This window comes from Elephas maximus, chromosome 1, assembly GCF_024166365.1.
Source record: "Elephas maximus indicus isolate mEleMax1 chromosome 1, mEleMax1 primary haplotype, whole genome shotgun sequence".
In the NCBI taxonomy this organism is placed as follows: Eukaryota; Metazoa; Chordata; class Mammalia; order Proboscidea; family Elephantidae; genus Elephas; species Elephas maximus.
The window spans coordinates 134623184-134650617 of NC_064819.1; the positions used below are offsets into that span (position 1 = coordinate 134623184).

At 39.1% G+C, this 27434-nt stretch overlaps 1 protein-coding gene across 1 annotated transcript in view; it reads right to left on the reverse strand.

The window, feature by feature from the left end:
- The window catches only part of LOC126070011 (skin secretory protein xP2-like), a 102237-nt gene that overhangs the window by 63900 nt on the left and 10903 nt on the right, over positions 1-27434 (reverse strand). The window contains exons 2-3 of the mRNA XM_049873754.1: positions 18209-18345; positions 17226-18103 (exon numbers count right to left, since the gene is read on the reverse strand). Coding sequence (XP_049729711.1) covers positions 17226-18103; positions 18209-18345 — 1015 coding nt within the window. The remainder of the gene's footprint in view (positions 1-17225; positions 18104-18208; positions 18346-27434) is intronic.

A 27434-nucleotide genomic window follows, 5' to 3' on the forward strand; every position in this document is an offset into this window, starting at 1 on the left:
CATTAATATAGTACCTCACCGCCTGTAGGTATGAACTTCTTTTTTAGTAACACACAAGCTAGATGAAATCTATATGAAAGTTAAAGCAGGCTCATTCCAACAAGATGCTGAACAATTTTTTGCCAATTTAAGTGCAACTCGGTGATATTTAGTTGTTTAAACTACTTGCTTGTTTTCTTGTTATTGGTCAGCAGAGGTTCCATTTGGAACAGCTATTCTCAACGTGAGAGGATGGCAAGAGGATTATCTGTACAGCTTTTTTCTAACTCTGCACATATGGATTGGACTGGATCCCTGAGTGGGCACTCGACTACCAGCTAACAGGTTGGTGGTTTGAATTTACCCAGAGGTGCCTCAAAAGACAGGCCTGGTGATCTGCTTCTGAAAGGTCACAGCCCTGTAAACCCACAGAGCACAGTTCAACTGTGCACACACGGGGTCATCACCAGTCAGACTGACTCAACGGCAACTAACAGTAACAACAAGTACACCTGGATTGCCTCCTGCTCCAGCCACCCTTCGATTCTTATTAGTAGTTGGGAGAGGGTGCCGAGTATTTTGCAAACACTATCAAGTGATTTTGCTATGCCTTCCTGGCTGAGAACCATTGATAGAGAATGATGGAACTAAATAAATTTGCTTAAGGCTAAAGAATCTTGCTACTTCCTGAGAATTGTGGCTGGTAAATCCATTAAAATATAATGAGTTAAAAGAAAATATAGCAGAATAAGGTCCAATTGTGTCCAACACATCAGGCCCTATTTGTCTTATGTACCCTTGGAAACGCTAACAGAAAACTGCTTATCTAGTTCAAAACCATAGGAATCCAGACTGCTTTAGCTCTCTGTTAGCAAGATCTGTAAGTCTCCTCACCCAAAAGCACAGCAGCTCTGGATGCTGTGCTAGTAAGGTCTTACAGTCTTCGCCATATCCACTTTTGTTTTGCCTGTTTGAGGAACTGTTTAATTCCTTTTGTGGTGGAATAGTTAGGACCAGCCCCAGATAAAGTTTCAAAATTTTTCTTAGCTGCCCTAACTATTCAGTATTGTGCCCTCTTAAAAATAATTCTATAATCAGGCGTTTTCCTAGGGTATGCATAACTAAGAACTTCAAATGTTACAGTCATCCCAGCTCTCCCACTTCCCTCCATTCACACACCCAATTCTCTGGATTTTAAGAGATATCAAGAGTCTTTATATTGAATGGCCCATACTGGAATGGTGAGATTTTAGGCACTTATCAGGTGGTGGGGGTTATTACCATTCTATTTGTGTGTTGTTTTTATACTAGTATTCTCCCTTGGCCATGGAAAGGCAAAGATGCATGACCCCTCTTCCTCCACCTTTCCTCTTCTGGCATCCACCTAACCTCTCCCACTCTGGCCTGAGTGCTTGCAGCAGCACTCTAGGAACAGGAATGTTCCGTGTCAGCACAGGGTCCACTGTCCATCTCTACATCCTTCCACCCACCATCCCTCTGGCACCCTAGGGTCCCTGGAAGCTGGACTAATAGTATTGGCATTTGGACCCTATGCCTTTCCTTCAGAAAACATACTTGAAGACAAGAAATATAAGTTTCTGCCTCCTTTTGCAGAAGCATACATAGAACTGATCTGAAGCAGAAGCAATCTAAATGTACAAAATTTGCCTGGCATTTCCTTAATTAATCTTTGCCTTCTCCATTCTTTACACTTAGTAGCCCACACTGTATTTTAGCCTAATTCAAGGGCTTCTTAGTTCTTGTTATGTTTCTTGCTAACGACAATGATGATGAACCTTCCTTGGGTTTTGTTTTCTCTTTGCCATTGATAGAAATACAGACCTACCTAGTCCTTGCCTCTTGAAAATGGTCAAAGGCTGTAGGAATTTTCTGGGAACTATTTTCCATGGATTTTGCACACATGAAATGTTAAGAAATGCAGATTCTAGGAAGAAAATCATTATCTTGTATAGTATAGAGCTTACTGAGTTATAAAGAGAAAAAAAATCGCTTCTAATTTAGAAATAGTTATAAACCTTTTGTTCAGTAACATTGCCTAATAAAACAGTAGTGAAAAATAAATTGAGAAGTTAAATAAAATGTGTGTGGTTCAAGTTTATAGCCTTAATTTTCATACAACCTCAACTGAGTAAGTAGTATATGCCCAGCAAGGTGTATGCACCATCTCATTCAATGCCTGCCACAGCATTATGAAGCAGTTCTGATCACCAGCATCACATAGGCGGGGACACCGAGGCTTACAGGGCTGAAATCACATCCATCACTCATGCTCCTATTCTGATCTTTTGCTTATTCTAAAAAAAAAAAAAAATAATAAGTGCTGTTAAATAACTTGTGGAGTTGGGGGCTGAATAAATATGAGATAGTTAATGATCAATAAAAATCGTGTTTTTATTGTAAATTGGGCATACAATATTAACGTATGACCAAACTTTTAAGACTGGAAACAAATACCCACATCCTTTGGTGATCAGCTTAACCCCTTCAGTTGCTCACTCATTCATCATATATTTACTCATTTGCCAAACTCTCCTTTAAGATACTACAAATTTATAATCTAGGCCAGGGCTGCCTGGACAGGAGCTCTCAAAGTTTATCAGAGTGCTTTTTTGTTTTTTTATCACTTACTCCCCCATCTGCCCTTCCTCTCCTACTTGGGCTGGCATTCTCATTAGAGAAGGGGATTCCACAGGGCCCAGCACATCCCAGCCTCCAGGCTAATAAGGGACTTTCCATCCCACTCCTCCTGCCCCATCTCCCTTTCCTCAGGCATGTCACTGTCAGCATTTTCTAGACCTCATCCCTCAGACCACCTCGCTGGCTCAGGTTCTCCTCCTCAGGGGCTCCTGCTCTATTAGACTCCTCACAAAAAGCAACTCTCACCTAGAAATACCCTTTCAGTCCTGTTGAAATATAAGATGGTATTTCTAAAAGGCTATCAGGTGAATTTAAGATGAATTTCACTGTATAAAACACATGCAGGATTCAAACAGCTGCCCCACCCCCCACTTTGTTTTTAACCAAAGCTACTAGATTAAATTCCCTGGACAGTAATTCAACATGATTAGTACTATATATTCAAAGTAATAAGAAATTATTTCAGAGGAACACAATTCTATAATGGAAGCTATATTTTTGTTTATAAATTTCATAATTAAAAAAAGCTCATTTCAAAGTATGTATCAACTATACATAATTGATAGTCCTATGAATGTTTTAAATTAAATGATTTTAGAAAGCATTTCTTAGTGATAGTCAGTTGAATCTTTTATTAGTCATTTTGTATAAAATAACATCAATGATTATCTTAGAAAAGAGTCAGATTTTCCACTCACTTATAAACTGACCTATTCCAAAATTATGAAATCATTAAAACATGTTTAAAATTTGTATGCAATGACAAAGAATAACATTAGATATCTGATCAAGTTAAAGAAAAGCCAAGAAAAGAAAAAGAATATGTGTGATATAATTACTACCAATTAAAAAAACCCAGAAAACATATATACGAAAAAAAATACTATAAGAAATACACAATTGTGTTTAAGTCACAGGGCTATGGTAGATTTTTTTTTAACCTACTTTTCATATTTTACGAGTTTTCTTTACAATGAATACTTTAAGCGTTTAGAAAAAAAGACTCATTTCAAACATAAGAATTAATCTCTTTCATGTTTCATGAGTAATACAGATGGTACCAAAACATTTCGCATGAAATATCTGCTGAAATCTTTGAAAAGGAGAAGATGGCATAAGCGTTTTCCCTGAATACTGTGATTTTCCCTCAATCACTTTTACACCTACTGGAGCACCCTATAATGTGCCTTGCACATAATGAATGCTTAATATATACTGGGTTTCCTGAATGGTACAAACAAATAAGTGCTTGACTACTAGCTGAAAGGCTGGCAATTTGAACCCTTTCAGAGGAACCTCGGAAGACAGACCTGGCAAACGGCTTCTGAAAGGTCACAGCCTTGAAAATCTAAAGAGCAGTTCTACTCTGCATACATGGGGTCTCCATGAATCTAACTGACTTGACAACTAACAATATATATGCTGGCTGAATTTTTAAAATGCTGATAAGGAGATTCTTAAATACACCTCATTTACAATTATCCAGCATCTTTCTTTTGAAGAGTTTAAGAGCTCATGGCTCTTTAAAAATCACTTTTTTTTTTTCCTTTAAAAAGTGATGAAGTAGAGACAAAAGTTAATAATTGGTCCAAGTTTAGAGCTAGAGCCATGATATGAAGATGAGATTCCCCATTCTGTGGTCTCTTAAGAATTGAACTGAAATTAGCCGATGCTGCTGCCAGGGTGGGAAGACATGAAGCACTGGGCCCTTTTGGTAGATGGCTGACAAAGACAAGTCCTTACCTTTGCTGAGGCTATTTTCTCGGAATGGAACTACCATGCCTAGCCTCAGAAAGCTCTTCTGAGAAGTGACTGAGATTTATATGAGAAAGTACCATACCTATGTTAGCTGTTTCGCCTTATTATTACCTTCTGATTATAACATGTTAGTCAGGGGAGATTAAAGAGAACAGCGTTTACTAATGGCAACAAACTACTGAAATGTTATTTGGGCTTTTAAACTAGGGACATGCTGTCAATTGACCTCATTAGACATCAATTTCCTCAACTGTAATAACAGAGTTAATCAGATTCTCTCTAAAATCCTTACAGCTATAAAATCCTGTGACTCTAATTCCTTCATTGCTTTGAATTTATGAGGCAGGGGTGGGAACTGGTATGGGGGAGGATTGGAAGAATTTTAAAAAATTTAACTATACACAAATCATGCAAGTGGAAGATAACCTTCTCCCTTAACGAGCCTGATTTCTCTTAATACAAAGAACCACCAATTACCCTGACTTCATTCACCATCATTTCCCACACCCACACATTTTTAAAAATAGCAGAACTACAAAATAGTTTGCGAGTGTATTTACAGAAAGAGTAAGTAGTTAGTAGCTGACTTATGAAGCCTTCTGTAGAAGAACTTAATTGTCTCCAGTACTGTCTGGCATGCAAATTGGGTTGTAAAAAGCCAAAGAAAAGATGGCTCATATGCCTTACACCTGTAGCAAACAATGACACAGCACACAGAAAGTAGGGCCCCCAAAATTCTTATTCCAAGTCTGATCTCTAAATCAGGTTGCAAGACATCAGCACCATTTGATGTAGAGAATGGGTAACTTAACTTGAAATAGCTCACTGCACCTCAAAAATTAAAGATGCTTTCAGCAGAATTTTATAGCAAGTTAATATTTGACTTGCACTGTTTTTGACTAGCAGTAACTCAGCTGTTCATGTAAGGATTTTTAGATTTTCAATACAGTAACAGTAAACTTAAAAAAATCATACTCAATTCAAAGAACAGTTATTAAAAATTCATGTTATGATTTTATCCTACTCTATTTTCCTAATTAATAGGTACTCACTGTAGGTTTGTGCTAAATTTGAACCACTAGGGACGGCTCATAATGGGAATACAGTGTGACTGACCCTAATTTCATTTGTAGAGTTAACCATTAAGAATGGATGTAAAAAAGCTCAAGTCAACCAAACAAGGCAGCCACAGCAGCGAAAGTGACTGACAACCAACTTGTTTTGCTCCACTTCTAGAGGAGGAAAGTGAGTCGCAGAAAGCATAGGGTGGTTTCAGTTAACTTCTAAAGGCCTAGTGGGTTCCATTTCTGCCTAATTCCAGGCAAATGTAGCCTGAGATGCACAGGTGAGGAGAAAAGTGGTGGAAAATAAAAATTACCATGATTATATGAAAGGGCGGACAAGTGACAAAAAATAGATAAGTTAAAAAAGAACAAATGAGCCAAGAAAAGCTCCCTTTGGCCCCTTCCATTCCCTAAGGGTTGTTTTGAGTTGGAATCAACTGGACAGTGGACAACGACAAGGGTGATTTATTCATGATTCCTCAAATGTTTGAACAGCGTGTTATTGCCACGCGCTGATCAAGGAAAGAATCTTTGTTTGACAGATGGGGCTCTAACTAAACCCGGTAAGACCATGCTTCTCTTTTCAGAGAATTAATAACTCTTTAAAAACAAATTTCTTCCAACCAACATCTTTACCATTTAGATTGGCTTGATATTTTGCTGTTTAAATTGAGTTTTTCAGAAAGGCTAATGAATCATCTACCTCTTCTATAGAGAGCAGGATAAAAAGAGACTTCAGGAAAGTGGGGCATAAAATGAATGAGAAAGTTTACGAGTAAGACTGACCATATATCTGATTTTCCGGAAGCATCACAATCTCAATTATTTTATCCCAAAACAATCATAAATCAGTAAGAAATGCTTTGAGACCTGTGATCTCACAAGAAAAGTCATCAGAGGTGATTTAAGCAGCATCCAAAACAAAAAAAAACTTAAATTCCCTGAAAAATTCTTAATCTTAGTTTTACATTCTATAGAACAAAAGTACCATATTTTTATTTTACCTAGACCAAAACCCGAAAACCAAACCCGCTGCTGTCAAAAGGAGCCCTGGTGGCACAGTGGTTAAACACTTGGCTGCTAACCTCAAGGTTGGTGGTTCGAGCCCACCAGTTGCTCCCTGGGGGAAAGATGTGGCAATTTGCTTCCACAAAGATTACAGCCTTGGAAACCCTATGTGGCAGACCTATTGGGTTGCTGTGAGTTACCTAGACCATATATTGAAAAAAGAGGACTCATTTACAAGAAGAGTACTTTAAAATTCATTCTTAATCTAGTTGATGAAACTAACTCCTAATTTGGAGTCTTTGAAAATAATAATAATAAATTCCAGAGCATGAAAGCCCTAACTTCTTACTTTTTCTTTCTTTCTACAGCACTTCCTAAAATTGCCTCTGGTATTTTCTGAACGTGTTCAGAAGTCCTAGGCCTGACAGTTTTTTAACTAATAAAATAAACACAGCAATCCAGTACCTGCAGTTCTGCTAACAGTATTGTTTGTATTACAAACCCCATCCACAAAGGCTACAGAGAAAACTATCCAGTATAAACAAACATTACTTAGATACCAGTGGCATCTCAAAGTAGCACACCCAGTCTTTCAAAATGCAAAAGGGAGAAATTTTCCACTCTCACAATGCAGGACACCCTGGTGAACCACATGTCAGACAAAAGACAATGAAACGGGTTTGGGTATCCTAGAGCTGGAAAGGAGGTGTGGGTGTGAAGCAAATCAGTATTTCTCCTCCATTTTTCACTATCTTTTTTCACCTCAATATATCTCTTCTTTTCCATGTCACTCTCCTTTCTCCATATTTCCTACTTTCAGCTGCTTTCCAATCTTCTTCCATCTCTCATCCCCAATTCCAAAAGAAAAGACAGTCCTTTAATCCTTAACATCAATCTCTGAACTTTACACCACACACATACATAAACATGATTGAATAATATTTTCAAGGAATACACAAAGAAGGGCAAGAAGAGGGAATGAAGTGGGTGGGGGTTCAGGCTAGGAAAAAATTCTCCACTGGTATTTGCAACGCCCAAGCTTCCAGCTGAGGGAGCAGCTAAGGCCTCCAGAGTCAAAGAAGCCTGAGTTAGCCTCAAAATGCCAAGGTGGGGAAGGCTTAAGGGTTCACGCAGCCCTAGAAGAATCTTGATGAGCCTGTATGGCCCATTTCACCAGGCTGAACAGGCAGATGAAAGCTAGGGCTGCCAGATTTTGATAAAATATCACATCCCAGGACTCAGTGGTGTCCCTAGGAGGGCACAAAGGGTGCGGGCCACACTGGGTGACACTGTCAGAGGGCTGACACCAAAATGACTGCCTATAAAATTTCTGTACAGTGTTTCAACACAAATATATTATTTTTTATAAAAATATTCCTGTAGTTAGTTATAATAACAAAAACATTTTTCATAAGCCCAGCTTGTATGTATCAACATACCTACAAGGCTAAAATTCTACGTAGACTTACTTTTTGAAGCTTCTAATCCCTCCAGTCAGAGCTGTCATTATTAACCCAATCACAATGATCCATCAAATCACATGGCTTCATCTGCACATGCTACAAGCATGCACTGTTGTTTTTGTTGCTGCCGGTGTTTTTACAGTTGCTGATTTTGTCAATTTTCCTGGTGTTACAGCTACAATATTGTGGTAAGTAGTATGTGGGGGTGACACCAAACCTAGTGAGCCACCGCCAGGACTGAGGAATGTTTCCTCTAAGTTTGTTTTTTGCTTCTATAGCCCAAAGGCTTAGAACTGAGGATGGATGACATGTTGCCCTGTAAGACTGGGCCCAGCTGAGCTCTTGATTCTTTCCACTTAGACTCTTCCTCCCAAAACTCTTCCACATCTTTCTGCTGCCTCTGAACACTACTGTTAAGCTATCCACTCTGCTATACTTACCAGTCTCCCCTCACTTAAGGCTCTACCCTAAAATAAAACTCTGCCTTAGTTTTCTCAAGTGTGAAATGAAGATAATGACTATAATTAGAGAGTTAAGAGGATTAAAACCCTTTCACGACCCAATTATTTTCTGCTTTGAATTTGTTGATACCATGTGTTTTCATTAATGGAAGGCACGCTGAATCAAGGAGCATTTCTGAAATTTTGTTACGAAATATGGATTTTCATACCTATCATGTGGGGCACATAAATCCCTCTGTGCTCTGGGGTAGGATTATGTGGGACACACATGTCCCTCTGCACTCTGCATAGCCCTCTAGGTCCCTGGACAGGTGCATACACTGTATGGCGCCGGAAACCGTGGTATTCATGCGCACATGGAGTCGTTGCGAGAAACACAACTTCCAAATAACGCAAAACCAAAACCAAACCAAATCCGTTGCCGTGGAGTCGATTCCGACTCTTAGTGACCACAGACGGCAGAGGAGAACTGCCCCATAGGGTTTCCAAGGAGTGGCTAGTGGATTCGCCCTTCTGGTTAGCAGCCAAGCTCTTAGAATAACGCAAAGGAACCTGGAAATATACTTACAAGGCTTACCTCGCTGTACAGAATCCAAAAGAGACAAAAGTTTTGCATAATCACACCTCCAGGATGCACCACCTAATACAATACCCTGTAATACCAGTAATTTGCACACACACCTGTTTCTTTGCTTTCAAACAGGTATACAGGTCCCCGCCGCTGGCACACACACTGTCAGAGGGAAAGTAGCTTCCTAAGAAACTTCAGAGGCTGAAATTGTATGTGGGTAATGTATGTCCCATGGCCCATGAAAGGGTTAAATAATGTTTGTATGGCCCATGAAAGGGTTAAATAAATTAATGTTTGTAAAATGTTTACAGCAGTGGCTGGCATAGGGGAGATGATATAAGGATTTGTTAAACAAAACGAAAATACATCACCTGTGGATATATATATCCAGATTCAATGACAGAAAGCTCTTTATGATAGCAAAACTGACTACGAATAGGAAAGTAAATACATTGATTTTGTCAATATGAATCATCAGTCCAGTAAAATTACCAAGAATGGAGTATGATCACCCAAGGAACTGGCTTCATCTTAAAGTTGTGTATTTAACCAATTCTAGCCTGGTCCTGGGACACTTATTTATTAAGGAAGAAATAAACGTCTTTACCTGCTGAAGCCACAGTTTACAAAATGGAAGTGTGAGAGTTCACCTTTAACCTGGAACATCCTGCATCTCACTACTGAGCTCTGCAGCTATTTGTATTCTTTAGGCATTATTTAGATAATGTTATTTAAGAGGTTTCATTGTGTACACAGGCAGTCCCCGAGTTACGAATGTCTGACTTACATGCAATCGTAGTTATGAACCAACTCCTGCAAAGTTTATTAAAAATTCAAGGTATATACAATGGTTCATAATAACAGGTGCTACTTTGCAATGCGCATCAAAACATTATTATTATTACTGTATTATTATGTTAAAGATATTTTAGTGTATCTGGAAGTGTTTCTTTAATGTGTTCTATGCATTTTTTTATGCATAGAAAGGTACACTATATACTAAGACAAACATTTGACTAACTGATGTTAGATATGAACCCTGCCTAACTGTTCAGATTTACGTATGAATTCGACTTAAAGACAGATTTAGGAACATAACTCATTCGTAATCCATTCATAATCCGGGGACTGCCTGTATTCTAAAAGAGGATAGGGTTTGAAGTTAAATGGTTGAACTAATGGGAAAGGACTTGTTTTCATTTAGAGGTGGGCTATAATAATATGAAAAGGATAGCTACTGTATTTTCACGCAAATAAAATACGCCTTTTACGTTTGTTTGATGGCTGTGCCCTACCCCACCCACCCCTGCAAGGCACCCTCACAGCGCAGCCATGCCAATCCTCTTCCACGGGTTGCTGTGAAAAAAATTAGCAAAGCATGCTTATGAAAATACCGGAGGGCTCGTTCAGCAAACAAACTCAAAAGGTACATGTTATTTGCATAAAAATATGGTATAAGTTACGAAACTGGGAACCAAAAAAAAAAAGGGCAGAGGAAAAAAGGACAATATTGAAGGAAAGAAGACAATAAGAAAATAATGTCAGGTTCATGACAATGGAATTATCTGCCATATTTACAATGTGTGAAAAAGGAAATGATATAATGACCTGAAAACTTATAAACAGGGAGCAGAATGCATCTTGAATATACCCGTTGCCCTCCAGTTGATTCCGACTTATAGTGACCCTACAGGGCAGAGTAGAACAGTCCCATAGGGCTTCCAAGGAGCAGGTGGCAACTTCAAACTGCCGACCTTTTTGGTTAGCAATCAAGCTCTTAACCGCTGTGCCACAGGGCTCCATTTGAAAAGTATAAAGTTACCTCAAGAAAATGAAAATTCTGGTTTAAACTTTATTGCCCTTATTTAAAAATTGTTTTTTTAAGATAAATATTTCAAAAATCATATCTGCAGTCTCAAAGATAAATTACTAAATTGGTAATTATGTTTTTATTTTACTATCAAAATTTAGCAAAATGTTTGGCTAATTTAGCATGGTCCTCAGAAATATCAAATATAAAACGTATAAGACAGCTAACCATATTAAAAATTACTCCCACAGACCACTTTCATATAGTAAAAAGACCCAGCAGTGTTTAAACATATCTGCAGATGTCCTCTAGGTGATAGTAATAAAATACTAAGGTTTTAAAAAGAAGCATATTTGACTTTTTTTTTACAAATATATCATTTACAATAAAATAAAATTCCATTCATAGCAATTCAAAGGATATTAGTTTGCTGTGAAAATACATCTTTTGAATCCTTACTTTACGAAAGAGTATTAGCACTAAAACTATCTCCACAGATGAAACTGATTTCAGAAGTTTATTATGTTTAAAGAAACATAGTTTTGAAGCATTAAGCTTGTCTAAATTTTAACGTTGCACCTCAAAGGGTTCTAACTTCTGCAGGAAGAAAAGTACACTTCATCTAAGTAAGAAATTTCCATTAGTCTTATATCAAGAAGCCACACCTCATACAACTAATGACAGAAAAGTATTTCAATCCAAACCTCTAACACTAACCAGCCTGAAGCGAAGTTTAAAAAAAAAAAAGACACAAAAATACAAACACAACTCTCATTTTCAGAGAAGAAAAGAAACTCTTGCTAAATAAGTAGCAATTATGCTGAAGAATTTATATGCTAAGCACGACTGAATGTAAAAACACCAGAGCAGTCAACCATAGCGGTTAGCACTTTGAGTATGATTAACAGAATGAACTTTCAAAGGTCAATTAAATGTCAACACACTTTAAAGAGATATTCTTCTTTAGTCTGGTCAATGTGTAATAGCACCTCCTAACTCAGGAGCGCCCTTCTTAATTAAGTATGATGTGCATGTGATATATACATACATATGCAGACTCACATCCTCTCAACCAACCGGATTACTATAGGCAGTCAGCTAGCATCTATCTGAGTTTTAAATATGTTAATGTTTTCTAAGTTATGAAATTAAAAAAACATAAATGTATTTATTGTATGCACATGAAATGCAATGTAAATTATAAATGCCAAGATTTAATCAGTAGCTGACCCTATTTATTCTACCATAGTCAGTCATATACAAGTATAACTTTACTGTTCCTAACACATATATATCATCCTGCTACCTAATTCTTCCCCTAATAACCTTCCCTGAATCCTTGTAGTTAAAAAGCTTGTCAGAAAAGGTACATGGCATTTTAAAATTGCCAAGTTTAGCATTAGAAATCTCTGGGATAGAACACATTCTGATGGCATTGAGTGCTCATTCTTCACATTTCCATCCAAAAACTCAGTAACAGTCTCATTCCCATCCCAAGGCCAAGGTGCCCCAGAACTCAAAATAAGAAGGGGCCATCAAGATCATTTAGCCCAATCCCCTCCATTTACAGATCAGGAAACTTAGAACTGGAAAAGCAGAGCAACCTGGCTAGGCTCACACAGCTCCTTAGTGAAGTCAAGTCTTTGAAACTCACTCCAGTGCTTTCTTCACTGTACCAAAAATATATTTTTATCCATTAGGAATTTAAGACTCAGCTACAGTTGATCAAAAGTCCCTGGGTGGTATAAATGGCTAATGTGCTGAAAGGTTGAGGGTTCAAATCCATCCAGAGGCACCTCAGACGAAAGGCCTGGTGACCTACTTTCAAAAAATCAGCCATTGAAAACCCTATGGAGCACAGTTCTACTCTGACATACATGAGGTCACCATGAGCTGAATCAGCTCTAAGGAAATTGGGAAAAAAAAAAAAAATTAGTTGACCTAACAGCTGTGGCTACCACAGAATTCAGAGGAGGATGAGATTCTTAAGATGTTAATGATCTGGGAAGGCTCCAAGGAGGAACTGGAACTTGAAGAACGAGTAGAATTTAGGTGTTTGGAGAGGAAGCATAACTAATCCGGGAAGCAATATGGGCTAAGGCTTGGCGGTGAGTGAGTCTGCTACGTTCCTGGAATTATAAAGTGTTGATAGTAGGATGGGACCCTGGTATTATGACTACCTTATAAGTAGCCAGGCAGAGGAGGTTCAATTTGATGAAGGAACAAATAGAGAATGACTAAAGGATTCTTATTTTAGAAAACTGATATGATGAAAACAAAAACTCATCTAGTAATAGGTTTGCAAAAGAGAATGGAGGAGAGAGAGAAAGACTTGAGACACCTCACAGAAGCCTGGCTAGTAATGCTAATAATACTTTATAGGCCTGTTGTACAGAATAAGTGAGCTAATGGGAAAGAAACAAAAAAAACCCAAACCCGTTGCCACTGATTCCGACTCACAGCAACCTTATAGGACAGAGTAGAACTGTCCCATAGAGCTTCCAAGAAGAGGTTGGTGGATTCCAGTTGCTGACCTTTTGGTTAGCAGCCAAGCTCTTAACCACCATGCCACCAGGGCTCCGATGGACAAGAAAGCACTTTGAAAAGTATACATAGCTCTAGAAAGTAAATGTAGTATTAAATGTCTGGGGGCAGGAGCCTCTCTGACCATGTCCCCATGGTTTAGAGGCATATACTTGTCTGAAAAAGCCAATTTGAAGCAAAATTCTGAATCTAGTCCTGTAAGACCAGAGATAGACATCTCTTCTCCTCAACAACTCCAAACACTAGATCCCACATGGAGACAAAGCTGCCATTCCTAAGCCCTTGTCAGGATGAGGAATCACTGTTACTAAAATCCAAAACCAGGGTTAAAACTTTGAGGCAGACCACATAAGCACTGTTTCTCAAGGTAGGACAAGAAAGTATATAATTAAGTGCTGTTTTTTTTTAAATAAGGTGGTACAAAAGGGAGGAGGGCAGAGGAGACAGCACCTAAGCCAGAGAGACACGTGACAACACCCAAGTTACTACCTAGCACGGCAGTCTGTATCCTCCTGTCCCTTTTCCCTCTGCTCAATAATTACTATTTAGTAGTGGAACCTTCCGTTGTGTCCAGATCTACTTATCTCCTCCTGCGTTGTCCTCTTTCTCTCTTTTCCCTTTTCTGCAGCAACTCTCCAAGGGTTAAAAGTAAAATAAAATAAAAAGTTACTATAATAAATTAAAAGCCAGCACATATTGAATCTATACTGTGTCACAGTTATTAGCTGATGATGTTTCAGTTTATAATCTTACATAATCCTCAAAGCAATTCCTATGAGGCAGGTACTATTGTCCTCATTTTTCAAGTAAGGAAACTGAAGCTTAGAGGGTCAAGGATGCAGCTCAAGGTCACCTGGTAGTAAATGACAGAGCTAGGATTTAAATGAGGTTTGGGTCACTTCCCAGCCTATGCTTTGAACCTCCCTCCTAAAGAATTCCCTTTTCAATAAACATGAAAATTCTCACTTATATATCAGAGATTTTATAGGAACCTTTATATGGATTTCTAGATGAACGTTTTCACAAAAGGGGGCAGGGGGCCCTGGGTTCAGCCGTACGCTTGCCTGACATATTATCAGCTTTAGGAGTGAAATCTCCAAATATGAGTGTTGAAAGGTGTTGAGAGGACAGCTCTCCATTGAGCATTCCTGTTCTGTTCTCTCTCAGGCCTCCTGCCCCTTGGGGTCCATTCCCAATTACTTGCTTGAAACCTTGTCTCTCTAGTTGAAGAGAAGGAGGCAGGTTGGATTGTCACTCCTCCAAATCAACAACAGGCTGGGAAGGACAGTGGGATCTGTGAATGATGGTCTCTCAGGCCTTGAACTCAAAGAAACTGTAATTCTGCTTGAAGGCAGCATCTTGGTTTGCCTGCAGAGGCAGTTCATGAGGGGATCTCTGGTGACAGGGCCCAACTAAGCCATGAAGTGAGCATATCTGGTGCTAAAGAAGGACTCAAAGCTGTTGCGTATCTGGGGAGATTTTTTTTAATGTTCCTAGAGGAAAGTAACACTTGCCATTACACAACTGGCAAGAAAACTTCAACATAAATTCTCACAATTTAGTATGATGAACTCTCACCTTGGGAGAAGCTTGTTAAAAATGCAGATTTTAGGCTCTGCTCACAGGTAAGTCTGGGAGGTGTCCAAGAGCCTCAAGTTTTGTAAGTGCTCCAGGTTGCTCTGAGACAGGTGGTCTAAGGAAAACACTCTGAGACACACTGCTCTAACTCCACTACAAGTCTACTCAACCGGCACACCTGTACAGAGAACGCACATCTTACAAAGATAGTTTGTTGTTCAGATATCAGTGCTAGGTTTAGTGGTCACTTTTTAATAAGGCCACTGGGTTTCCACAAGTTTCCAGGATTATAAATGTTAGGATCTTATTATTCTGCTGATGTCACCAAATAGACTATTACACAGGCATCTCAGCAATAACAGTATATTTCATGCATAATGAGTCATGCACGATCCTATGCAGTTTACACAGCATCTCTTAAACACACAGGGCTTGTCTAATGACCTTTTGGCAAGGCCCCTATTTCCGGTGCTTAATTTACATTTAGTCTAAGATTGGAGATAATTTTTCAAGGTACACTTTCCTTCATGCAACTAAAGAGAAATGTTTATTTCATTCTATTTTAAAAATGAGTTTGAAAATTAGACAGCACTCAAGTGAAATATGGTTTTGACTAGAGCATTTCATTAGCTATGCAGTCGCAATGCAAAGAGCTACTGATTATTTAAGAAACATACCTTTTGAAAGGTTTGTGTTCTTCAAAGAAAACTAGATCACAAAATGTATTATTTTTAATCAATATTGCTATCTTAGAAGCCTTATCAATTGTCTTTGTCTCTTTCCAAATCTGTTTCCCTATTTTAGCTATAAACTTTCAGGCAAGATACTGGAATTAAGTTCAGTTTTTCTGCCAGTTCTTTCTTTGATGGCCCCTTTGTTTCACTAAAGCTAACTCTCCTTAAAGATGCCCAAAATGGATTTTTAATTATTTTTATCTAAGCGTTGGGTATTTTATTCTTATTCAGCAAATATTTTTTGAGAATCCATATTTAGGCACTTGCAATTAAAAATGAACGTTTGTTGCTATAAGCTCCACAAGAGGAGAATTTGTTTTTATCTTTCATCACCACTGCGAAAGATAATCTAGAGTGCTCACCAAAGCCCCTGACACCTACAAGGCGCTCTCACGAATGGTGAGAAAACTGGAGTTTATCTTTTAGAAAACAAATTAATTTATCCTGTATACACTACTGACAAAGCACACATCTAATATTTGAAAGTGTTTAACTTACGGAAAAAATGCAAGTTATCCAGATAAATAACAGTTAACAACCTGTGATGACAATATTTCAATACTATTGCCAAACCAACTCTTAACATCAATTATTTATCAAAATTTTATACATGCCACTAACACATCCTGACAAAGGTTATGTAAGTGAGCTGTCTTGGCGTCAATGATACTGAACCCAGTAGCTATTTTCAATCATTCATTAAAATTAGATCAAGATGTACTGCATTATGGGTTAGCGTTTCTGCACGGAAGATCTACACTAATTTAAGATTTATTTTGGTTGTAAGTGACATTTTGTTTTCCTTCTTTATCCCGTTTCCCCCAACAAAAGTTTTCAGCAGAAAGAAGCAATAGTGGAAAAAAACAAAAACAAATACACTTGCCCTGTTCGCTCTCTCCCATACCTAATAAAAGCCTTGTTCTCTTCCTAAACTGAGTCTGGAAGGGTACACTGGGGACACCTGCCACTTCACCCTCAGGCTTGAGTCTGTCCCCAGCCTGTCCCCTAGGGCTCCAAATATGCAGCAAAGTGTACCAGTTTTAAGAAACGTAAAATAAAGAACGGGTGATTTTTCACTAAAGAAAACCTTCAAATATTAGTGTTTTAAAACACCCGACTTAAAGTTACTTCTAAGCAGCCTGAAAGGTGAACGCAGGCGCATGTAAATACATCCTGGCCTAGCACTTTACAACCCGTGCGCCACTTTGAGGCCCCCCAAATATCCCAACCTGAGACGTACTTTGAAAACTGGAAGACATCACAGATTAACTTGTAGCTCTAGTCCCGTGTACCACCCATGAGGAGATCTAAGTGGTTAAGTCACTTGTCCAAGGTCAAGCAGAGTCAGTTACAGGCAGGACTGGTCTGCGACCTCCTAATCTTTCCACTCCACCTTGCACTGGCCCTCGGTCGTCCACTCCCTGGAACCACGGATACGGCTTACAAGTCATTTGCAGGTCAGCGCCTCCCAAGCAACTGCACTTTTATTTGTTCTCCCCGTCTGCTCCAAAAAACTATTGAAAGCTCTCCCCACGCCTTCCCCCCAAGCCCAGGTGCCTCAAACCGAGGGAGCCCGTCGCGCCCAGAGCCGACTCACCCGCAGCCCGGGGCGCGGGAGCCCTCGGACGGACGCCGGCCCTCCCCGCAGTCCCGGCCGGAGCGGGCCCGGCCGACGACGAGTCCAGAAAGTCACCGGCGGGGGCCGCGGACGCGAAGGGCGAGTCGCGCCGCGCCGCCCCGCGGAGGCGCCGCAAACTTTTGCCGGCTCCTAAGTTGCCTGGCTCGGCGGTCGCGGGCCGCCTTCCCTCCCCGAACGCGGGAACGAGGGGGTGCCCCTTCCCCGGGCCGGAAGGGGCGGGCGAGCCGGACGACGGCCAAGTGGGGCCGGGGAGCGCGGCGCCCCGCACTCGGAGGCGCGCGGCGCGGGGCCAGGCCGGTCGCATTGTCTCCGCGGCCTCGGACCGACCCGGGCGGCGGCGGCGGCGTCGCGAGCGGGCGCGGCGAGGAGTTGCCATCCTGATTCTGCCGCCCCCTCGCTCCGCCGCCACCGCTCGCCGCCTTCTTTGTGCGTCTCCGCTGCCCTCGGGCCGCTGCGCCGCCCGCCTGACAGCTGAGGGGCTCTCCGCGCCGGTCTGCGTTCCCCTAGCCGCCGGCGGCGGAGCTCGGCCCGGCCCGAGGAGGAGCAAGAGAGAGCGTTGACAGATGCTGTCTCGAAGCGGCCAACGCCAGGGGAAAACCGGGACCGGCCCCGGGAGACACGACCGGCGACCAGTCCCTGCCCCACACTCCCCCTCCGGGACTCCGTCCGTCCCGGGACCCTCCCTTTTTCCTTTCTCCCCTCCCTCCCTCCGCGGTCGCCCGCGCGGCTCGGGTCCGGCGCCCGGCGCCCAGCTCTGCAGCCGAGCGCGCTCGGTCAAGAATCTTGGGGAACCCGCTCCGCCCCCTGACTCCAGCACCCCTGCTCCCTCACAGATCCTCCAATAGATCAGCCGACAGGGGGCAGTTCCGCCCAATCAAATGTCGGAAAACCCGGCCTGTCTCCGAGAGTTTAGCCAATCGTAGGCGACTCCGGCAACACACCCGCCCCGGTGCGTTAGGAAACGAACTGCTCGGAGGCCAGTGGTCAAACCCCATCCCGGCGCTATGAGCCGGACAAGTCCGGCCTGGGCTGTGCCATAATGTGAGAGTCCGTCGAGGAAGGTCCGGTGCTTAAATTGCTATATTATAAAGAGTTGGCAAAAATGTAAGCGGTGTACACACTACTTTTGAAGGTCATCTAAATCTGTACCCTAGACTTAAACGCTGTTTCTGGAGAAAGTTCGTGTATGAAACAGCTGCAGAAATGCATTGTAGCACTGTCAGCATGATCTCTTTATTAACTGTTCCTTTTAGAACACCGATTTAAAATATTCTTAACTAGGCAGTAGGAGCCCTGGTGGCGCAGTGGTTAAGCGCTGGACTGCTATCTGAAAGGTCTGGGGTTTGAACCCACCAACTGCTCTGTGGGAGAAAGATGTGGCAGTCTGTTTCCCTAAACATTTACAGCTCTGGAAACCCTATGGAGCAGTTCTGTCCTATAGTTGGAATCGACTGGATGGCAGTGGGTTTTGTTTTGGATCTAATTTTGATTATAGCACTAGCTATAAACTACTCTAGCTTAGCTCTGAATCACTCCCATCGCCCTATTCAGCCCCCCGCAAAAAAAAAAAAAAAAAAAAAACGCATTGGTGGCGTAGTGGTTAAGTGCTAGGCTGCTAACGAAAAGGCTGGCAGTTCTACTCAACTAGGCGCTCCTTGGAAACTCTGTGGGGCAGTTCTACTCTGTCCTATAGGGTCGCTATGAGTCTGAATCGACTCAAAGGAAACGGGTTTTTTTTTTTTTTTTCGTTTTGTCCTCCAGTGGATTCGAACTCAGAATAACCCTATTAAAAAAAAAAAACAAAAACCCTATAGGACAGAGTAAAACTGCCCCATAGGGTTTACAAGCTGTAAATCTTTACAGAAGCAGACTGCCACATCTTTCACTCCGGGAGCGGCTGGTGGGTTGGAACCTCTGACCTTTTGGTTAGTAGCCGAGCTCTTAACCACTATACCACCAGGGCTCCTGGCTCTAAATCACAGTGCCTTGCAAATAACAGACACTCCAGGATTATTTGTTATTTGATTTGAATAGGTTTACTCATTTGTTGTTTACATGAAGTTTGTAAATTTTATTGAGCTCTTTCCTGAAATTGGACCACGACATCATGAAAAATATATCTGGTAACAAGAAAAAAAATGGCTTGTGTTATTATCACCTTGCTTTCATCATTGAAACTCACTATGCCTTTTCACATTTTTTTTTTTTATGGGGTAGCATGGACCCCCAGACTAAGTTTTGTCAAGAGATCCAGGTTTTGGTATGACTGCGTTTTAAGAGGAAAATATTGAAGGCTCTGCCTGCCTCCCTGGGGTGCTGTGAGGTCCAACCAAGATAGCGTTGTCAAAGCGCTTTGTTTTCTGTAAGATGTTGTGTCTCCTTCAAAGAAGTTTTAAGTGTGTTATTATTCTGCTGTGCTTTTCTACAGGTAAACATCAAGATGCTTGCCTACTGGCAGCCTGACAGTATTCCCTCTGCACATTTTATCAATCTGAAATATTTTTTGAGCCCATTAGTTTTCCCTCAAATGAGATGTGAATGGAACACCAGCCTCCTAATTAATTCTAGAGCATTGGAGTTCCGGGATTCTTCCTTCTTTGCTTCCTTCCTTCCTTTCTCTTTTAAATGGAAACGGTGTTTGGAGAGAAGATAAGAGCATTTAGGAAAGAATTCTGGATGGGAAAAGTTCGAGAAATTCTGTTGACTACTGATTAATCTTAATATATTTCAGTAACAAGAAGATGTATTGTGATACCCAATTTGTTCATAATGTTGAAAAACTTATGTAAGTTTCATGCATACATGCAAATAAAATTATGTATTCTATGTCTACCAAAGGAGCCCTAGTGGCACAGTGGTTAAGTACTTGGCTGCTAACTGAAAGGTCAGGGATTTGAACCCACCAGCTGCTCCGCCATAAAGATTTATAACCTTGGAAACCCTATGGGGCAGTTCTACTCTGTTGTATAGGGTCGCTGTGAGTCAGAACCCACTTAATGGCAATTTTTTTTTTTTTTTATGTCTACCACATGCATAGCTTTACCTGGCATTTGTTAATGGATGGGTTAAATTTATATCCATATAATCACGTACTGAATTTGAAATTTTACAGATATTTATTACAGATTTACTTATGGCTTTTGTGCTAAATTTTCAAAGAGGAAAGTAACTGTGTATTTTTAGAGACATTTCTATGTGTGATGATGAGATTTATTTACTTTGTTCCAAAATACGCAATCAAGTACAGAAGTTTATTACTTCAAACAAATGTACATATGGTAACACTAGAATGTGAAATTTGCTGAATTTAATTGAACCAGCAGTTGTTATTTTCAACTAATTAACTGTACAGATTTCATTTTCTGAGTGAAAACTGTGGAAGAATTGATCAGTCTGAATTTGATATGCACAACTTATTAAGAATATTAAGAATCAGAATCCAGTGTTTGGTAGTTTCCTAATAATTGATGAGTCTGTATCCATTTATTAAAAGGAATGACTATTTTATCAGTTGTCTGGCTAATATTCCTGACTCCACTGTAGTGATGTTTCATTCACTAAGTGATTTTTTTCCAAGTCGTTTTCATTAGTGAATCTCTCATCACTTGTCCAATATGGAACAAAAGAGTTGTTGCCCTTTCAGAGATCAGTCTTAACACATATTTAAATGTTTACTAGACAAGCTGTCACTTTGTCACTTTAGCATTTGTAAAGATGATTTTTTTTAAATACGTACGTATAAGTCTTTTATAAGTTGCATCACATGATCTGAGGTGATATGACTAATAATAATATTATTTCCTCTGTATTTTTTTTATCTAAGATGCTATGATTTTAAGATTGTTCCATCAGTTAGTGTAGCAAATAACTGGATATTGCCATGTTCTGGATCCTGACCCTTGAATTTCTGTGTCTTAAATCAGATTTCCAAATGACTCCTCGCCACCTCACTTATGTTTTATCACTCTTTTAAAAATGATGTTATTGGGAATAACGAGATAATATCTGTGTAGAGAAAATGGAAAATAATTAGGTCTATTTCCCTTTCTATTTCTGACATGGGTAAGGGAAAAATCTTTTTGTGAATCACAACATCGGATTCCTCCAACTCCCATTTTACAAAACCTCCTTTTCTCTGATTTCTTGAACTCAGCCAGGGAGGGCTTCCTCACTGTGTGAAGTGTTTATGGTAAGACTGGTTTATATGCGTATGGAAGCAGAAAGAGCAAATTCCAAAGGACACTGGTGATGGGCACAATAGATTAGTTTCCCCCTTTTATCTTGGCCCACAGTCCCTCAGGAATATTTCTTTTAGAGTTTCTTAGGATAAGTTTTGTTTCCCCTGAAATGAAATCTTTGTGACTTTTCCTTTTTATTTTAGCTGTTGGGAAGCTCAGAACTAAAATTACAGCTCAGTTTAGCAAAGTATTATGCTCTGCTTCACTGCTTTTCTATAAAAATAATCTTTACCTTATATTGGTTTATCATTTCTAATCTATGCATTATTAGCTCATATCTGTATCTATCATTTTATTTGGGCTATCTAAAATACTTTCTAAATGAAGTCAGGTATAAATGCATGGTTAATATATATTGAGCCATACATAAACCCTAGATATTACGAGCTGAGCATGACTTAACCAGAACATCTAGTGAGGGTAATATGGGTTTTCTTTCTTTCTTTTTTTTTCCACAGAGAAATGAGAATCTGATTCATCAGGTATAAAATCTCAAAACTTACTCCAGAGAGAAAGAAAAATGTAGGGGTGCTAGACTGGTAAAATTTATTAAAGTTTATGGTTTATTTACTGAAAGTCTATTAAAATTAAAGTTATAGAAAACATACATTTATGCATGCTTTCTGCAAACTCAGAGGTTTGCCTCAAAAATAAAAGATTTGGCTTAAATAGAAACAAAAATACATAAACTTATGCTTAAACCATGATCTCTTCCTGTGTTGCACACTAATAGCTTTTATCCTTGAGGCAATAACCCCAGACTCTGTTTCAGATGCAATAAATCTTTTCACTAGGAGTACAATACATCTATTTCCTTCTGTTTTAGTGGTCTCTTGGCAAAAAAAAACAATGTATCCCTGTTTTCAAATAATACTCCACAAAGATTTCATTTTATTTTTAAATTTATTTTATTTTTTTAATAAATATTAAATCTTATCAATATTTGTCGAATGAATCTTAGGGTTGCTCAGAAATGCTAGGCTGAAAACATTGAAGTAAATAAAACAGACACTGGATTATTGTTATTCAGAGTCAAATGTAACCAGTGATTTCAAATGATAATATTGTATAAGCAGTTAGAAAAAGTTGCTATGGAGAAAAAATAAGAAACTCCACCCTCCCACACCTTCCTGTCTGGATTTTATACCTTTGAAAATGGAGGGTCACAATTACTATCTCAGGTCAATTATTTCAAAATGAAAAATTAAAACAAATTAAAAAGAGAGAAGTAAAACATAGTCCAATCCGAGTACCTGATTGCACAGTGAACAGTAATGTAAATACTGACAGATTTAATCAACCTTTGATATACAAGTATATTTGAAGGAAGTACAGATGGAGGTAAGAGTTTAATTCTCATGTAACATAATAACAAATCGTGCTTAAAACTGATAAAGTTAATCTCTAATGGTGTAAGAATATTTTAAGTATGAAGGTAAATATCAAAAGAAACTTGAAACACTGGAAAACACAGGTGGCCTGGGTGATTTTATATTTAAAAGGCTTTTTCTGGAGTAAGGTACTATCTTAGGACCATTGCAGAACTTTATCTTATTTTTTTATTATTTGTTTTATGAGGTATATTTTGATTAACCATAACTTATATATATTTTTTATAGGCTAAAGATAGCCTTTATAAATAGAGTAATTTACCCAAAGTAGATGGTAGGGTAGGGCCCTCTATCCTGGTCAGCAGGTAGGAGGCACTTGGTGGAGTTAGTGCTTCTGTTGCAAGTGCTAGAAAACTCAACCTGACTTAAACAAAAAAGCAAACTTATTGATTCACATAACCAAAGGCCTACTTTAGGACTTTGACAAGGTAAAAGTGAAGGCCTAGCTAGCTGAAAGAAGGTGGGAGATGAAAGAAGGGAGAAAAAGTAGCAGGTAGAGGCATTAGTAGCCTTATCCAATAGACAAAAGTGGAAGCATTAGTAGCCTTATCCCATAAACAAAAGTGGAGGCATTAGGAGCCTTATCCCACAGACACAGATATCAAGAAACTGACTGAAATGTACTGGACAAGAAACAGAAGTGCAAGTAGATATTTCTGAATTACAACCAACAAAATTTAAACATAAAAGTATCTAAATTATGGAAGTGTTGATAGGAGTAGAGTGTAGGAACTAAAACCTCATTTTACACAGCTGAGGGCCAAGAACATAAATAAATAAGTTAATTAACTAATTAACAAACATATAAATGTAATCATGGAAACATTTTATTATTTAAATTTCATCTTTTTTCAAAAAGGAAGTATACTTGGTTTTCTAAAAGCACAAACTAAAAGCAGAAACAGCTGAAAGGCTGCCTTTGGGGGTGGTTTGTAACTAGGTGTGAGGAGAGTTGGAGTAGCTGGTTTTTTAAAAAACTAAGTATGAGTTTTGTTTTGATGGACACTTCCAATATTTCAAAAAATGTCTTAGCATGAAATTGATTAGAATAAATGTAAGGTGACAGCATGTGTTGGAGAAACCACAATTGTAAAGTATTTAGGGGAGGATAAAACTGGGCTTAGGACCCCAATATGCTGAGATATGAGCATCAGTCAGGAATATATATGGTGGTTTAAAGAAAGCAAATACAGTGAGTATATAGTGAACTTTTGCTCTTCACAAGTAATTCCTAATATAGTAGATTATCTTTTTTTGTTGTTGTTTTCGCTTGAGAACAGCAACTGTGCCTTTGGATCCAGTTTCTGGTGCAGACCGGGTACAGGGAGGATGTTCGTTAAATATCTGTTTGTTTTTTGATGAAGTAATTGTATCATTTGAAACTGTTTGACTCAGCACACAGGAAAAACTCAATAGAAAATGTGTTCAATTGTGAGCTTCATAGCTTGAGAAATGAATGAAAATTATGGAGAAGATTCTGTGGAAAGTTACAAAATGAATTAGAAGTCTAGAAAATAGAATATTTGAGGAATTGAAATTTTTGAGCTTTTGGGGCTCCTGATTTTCAGATATAGTTCATTGTTAATTTTCTGTACCTGTGAAGGAACATGTTAGGGCCGCTGTGAAACATCCCAAGGTATGTATTGGAATGACTTGAAATCGATTCAGTGACAACTAACAACAACAGTCTTAGACAAGAGGGAAGTCAATCTGCTGGACTTAAAGGCTGAGTTGTGAGTATTTAAACCAGAAACCATGAAGGATGTAAAAGGGTGTGTGTGTGTGTGTGTGTGTGTGTGTGTGTGTGTACACACAAGGAACTAGTCTGAATAAATGTTTGGATCACTCTCAGTTGATAATGAACAGAATGGATCTGAAAAGCAAGTCCAGAAAAATGTAAGGAACAAGGAACATGATAGAAGTGAAAAATTGCCATCAGAATGTAATTTTTTAATCCTAATATGTAAAGTTTTAATTTATAATGTATTGTGCCATTTGGAGAAGACATTTGTAGAAACTACCTAAACCATGACCTAGCATTCTCGTATAAATGGCATCTTTCCAAAGTTGTCTGAAAATAAATACAGCAATAAGCGTGTTTTTTATTTGCATTTCTTATTTGGAAAGCACCCTTACATATGTAATGTCATCAGATTCTCGTAATCCCTCCCCACCTCCATAATGAGGAATTAACTTTAGTGTAGTATTTGGATTCAAAACCATTTTTGAGCTCCACTACTTCTATGGGACTCAACTAGGCACTAATTCCTCTGGACTTTTCAATGAGGATGATAATAATAATATCTGCTGTATCTATCTTAGGCTGTATTGTTGTGAAGATGGAAGCAGTTAATTTGCATATGTGCTTTGCAGACTGTTTTGTGGGCTGCCAATGTCAAGTGCATAGGTTTTATTCACGTTTTACAGGTAATGGAAAGGAATGCAGTCAATGATTGAGAGACTAGTCCTCTGTTACCTAGTCAGCTAGGGCTGGGACCATAGCTTTAGATGCCCAGGTCTCTTAATTATTCCCAAGTGTCTATTCCACTGCTTTGATCTATGCTTTGAATTGTGGCCAGTAAGTATAAAATTAGAATAGTATGGTGATTTCCTCAATTTCCCTTTTGAAGAAATTGAGGAGTTGGACTAGTTGGTTAAGAGAACCCTTCTGGCTCTAAATCAAACAATAATCAAGAACTTCTCAAACTCTTTCAGGGCTCTCGATTACCCTAGAGGGGATGCAGGCAACCAAAGCAATGGTTACAGTGCTCTGCGTAGAAAACAGAAGGATATCCCTTGATCCTGAGAAAAGAGAGGAAGCATGGAGAACCAAGTCCACAGTGTGGACGTGGGGACTAAAAAGGATGGAACTGAAGATTTCCTGAATGTTTGGGTAGAGGGACATGGGAAAAGGGTTTCTAAGGCTTAAACGCAAATTTTCAATGAAGTCTTCTAAACACGCAAATGTCCTTGTGTGATGTTTGTTGTTGTTTATTTGTTTGCTTTTTTTTTTTAGATGGATCCATGTGAAGCAATGAAAAATAAGAGCAGACCGTGAAAATGTAAGCCCTCTTTTTCTTCTCCCAGAATCCTCACCAAACTTGGCACGCCTTTGGGATCCATACCTAGATGACATATAGTATAGAATGAAAAAAAAGGTAATCTCTAAGTTTATTTGAGGTCCTCTTTCTCTCTTATTGGAGCCCTGGTGGTGCAGTGGTTAAGAGCTCGGATGCTAATCAAAAGGTTGGCAGTTCTAATCCACCAGCTGCTCCTTGGAAACCCCAGGGGGCAGTTCTACTCTATCCTATGGGATCTTTATGAGTCAGAATTGACTCGAAGGCAATGGGTTTGGTTTTTTGGTTTTGGTTCTCTCTTATTATTGCTAAAGCCTATGGGTTTGAGAAACAACATGGAAAATTGCAGTATTTGGATATTGTTGGTCAAAGTAGAACGAGGTATTGATAATCCAACAAATAAGGATTTAAATTACATTGTGTGTTTTACTACTATAAAAAATAGTTGTTTGAGAAAGCTAGCTATATTTACCATTGCCAATTTTGCCCTCAATGTGTCATCCAGCAAGCATTATGCTTAATATAAATAGGGTGCAGTATAAATTGCAATCTGTTAAGGATATAGCTCTTACTTATATAAAAAAAAAAAAAATTTTTTTTTTTAAAGTGGAATCAAATCTTAAGAAATCAACACCTAAGTGTTAACTCTGCTTATCTCTGTGTGGTGGTAGTATGGTGATCTTCCACATACTTTTCTGTGTTTTCTGAAACAAATAAACAAAAAAGCAGCTCTTCCAAAGGTATATAACTGATACAGAAACTTTTACCCTGTTTCATCCATTGCTACATTGATTTCAGACTTCTGACCTCCAGAGCTGTGAGGGAATATTTAAGGACTAGTAAAATAATATAGTTTCAAATTGTCCCAACTTTTGAAAGATAGAAATTTTCCCTTTTTTGAGAATATTTTAGTAGATGAAGATAATACTGAATTACTCAGTAACATAGTTTAGACTAGTAGTTTTCAACTGGGGGAGATTTTGCCCCATTTGGCAATGTCTGGAGGCATTTCTGGTTGTCACACAGGGTTTGGTGGGGATTAGGAAGTGGTGACAGGAGGTGGTGCCACTTGTGTCTAATGAGTAGAAGCCAGGGATACTGCTAAGCATCCTACAATGTACAAGAAACTCCCTCCCCTTACAGTTATCCAGCTCAAAATTTCTATAGTGCTGAGGCCGAGAAACCCTGTTTTACACCCCTTATTGCACTATTTACAAATAAAATAACACCATCAACTACAAAACTTAAAACAAAACAAAACCTTATTCATGTTTTCTTTAAAGCAATGGAAAATATTGTTCTCCCAAGAAGTCAAAATTAAAAATTTCTAGTGAATGTTTTTGATAGAAAATAATGTTTAAGTATTGAGAAAATAATGTTTAAATATTGAAAATTAAGAAACCTAAGTTAGAATGAGTTGGAATCCACTCGACAGCAGCAGGCTTTAACAGGTTAAGTCGG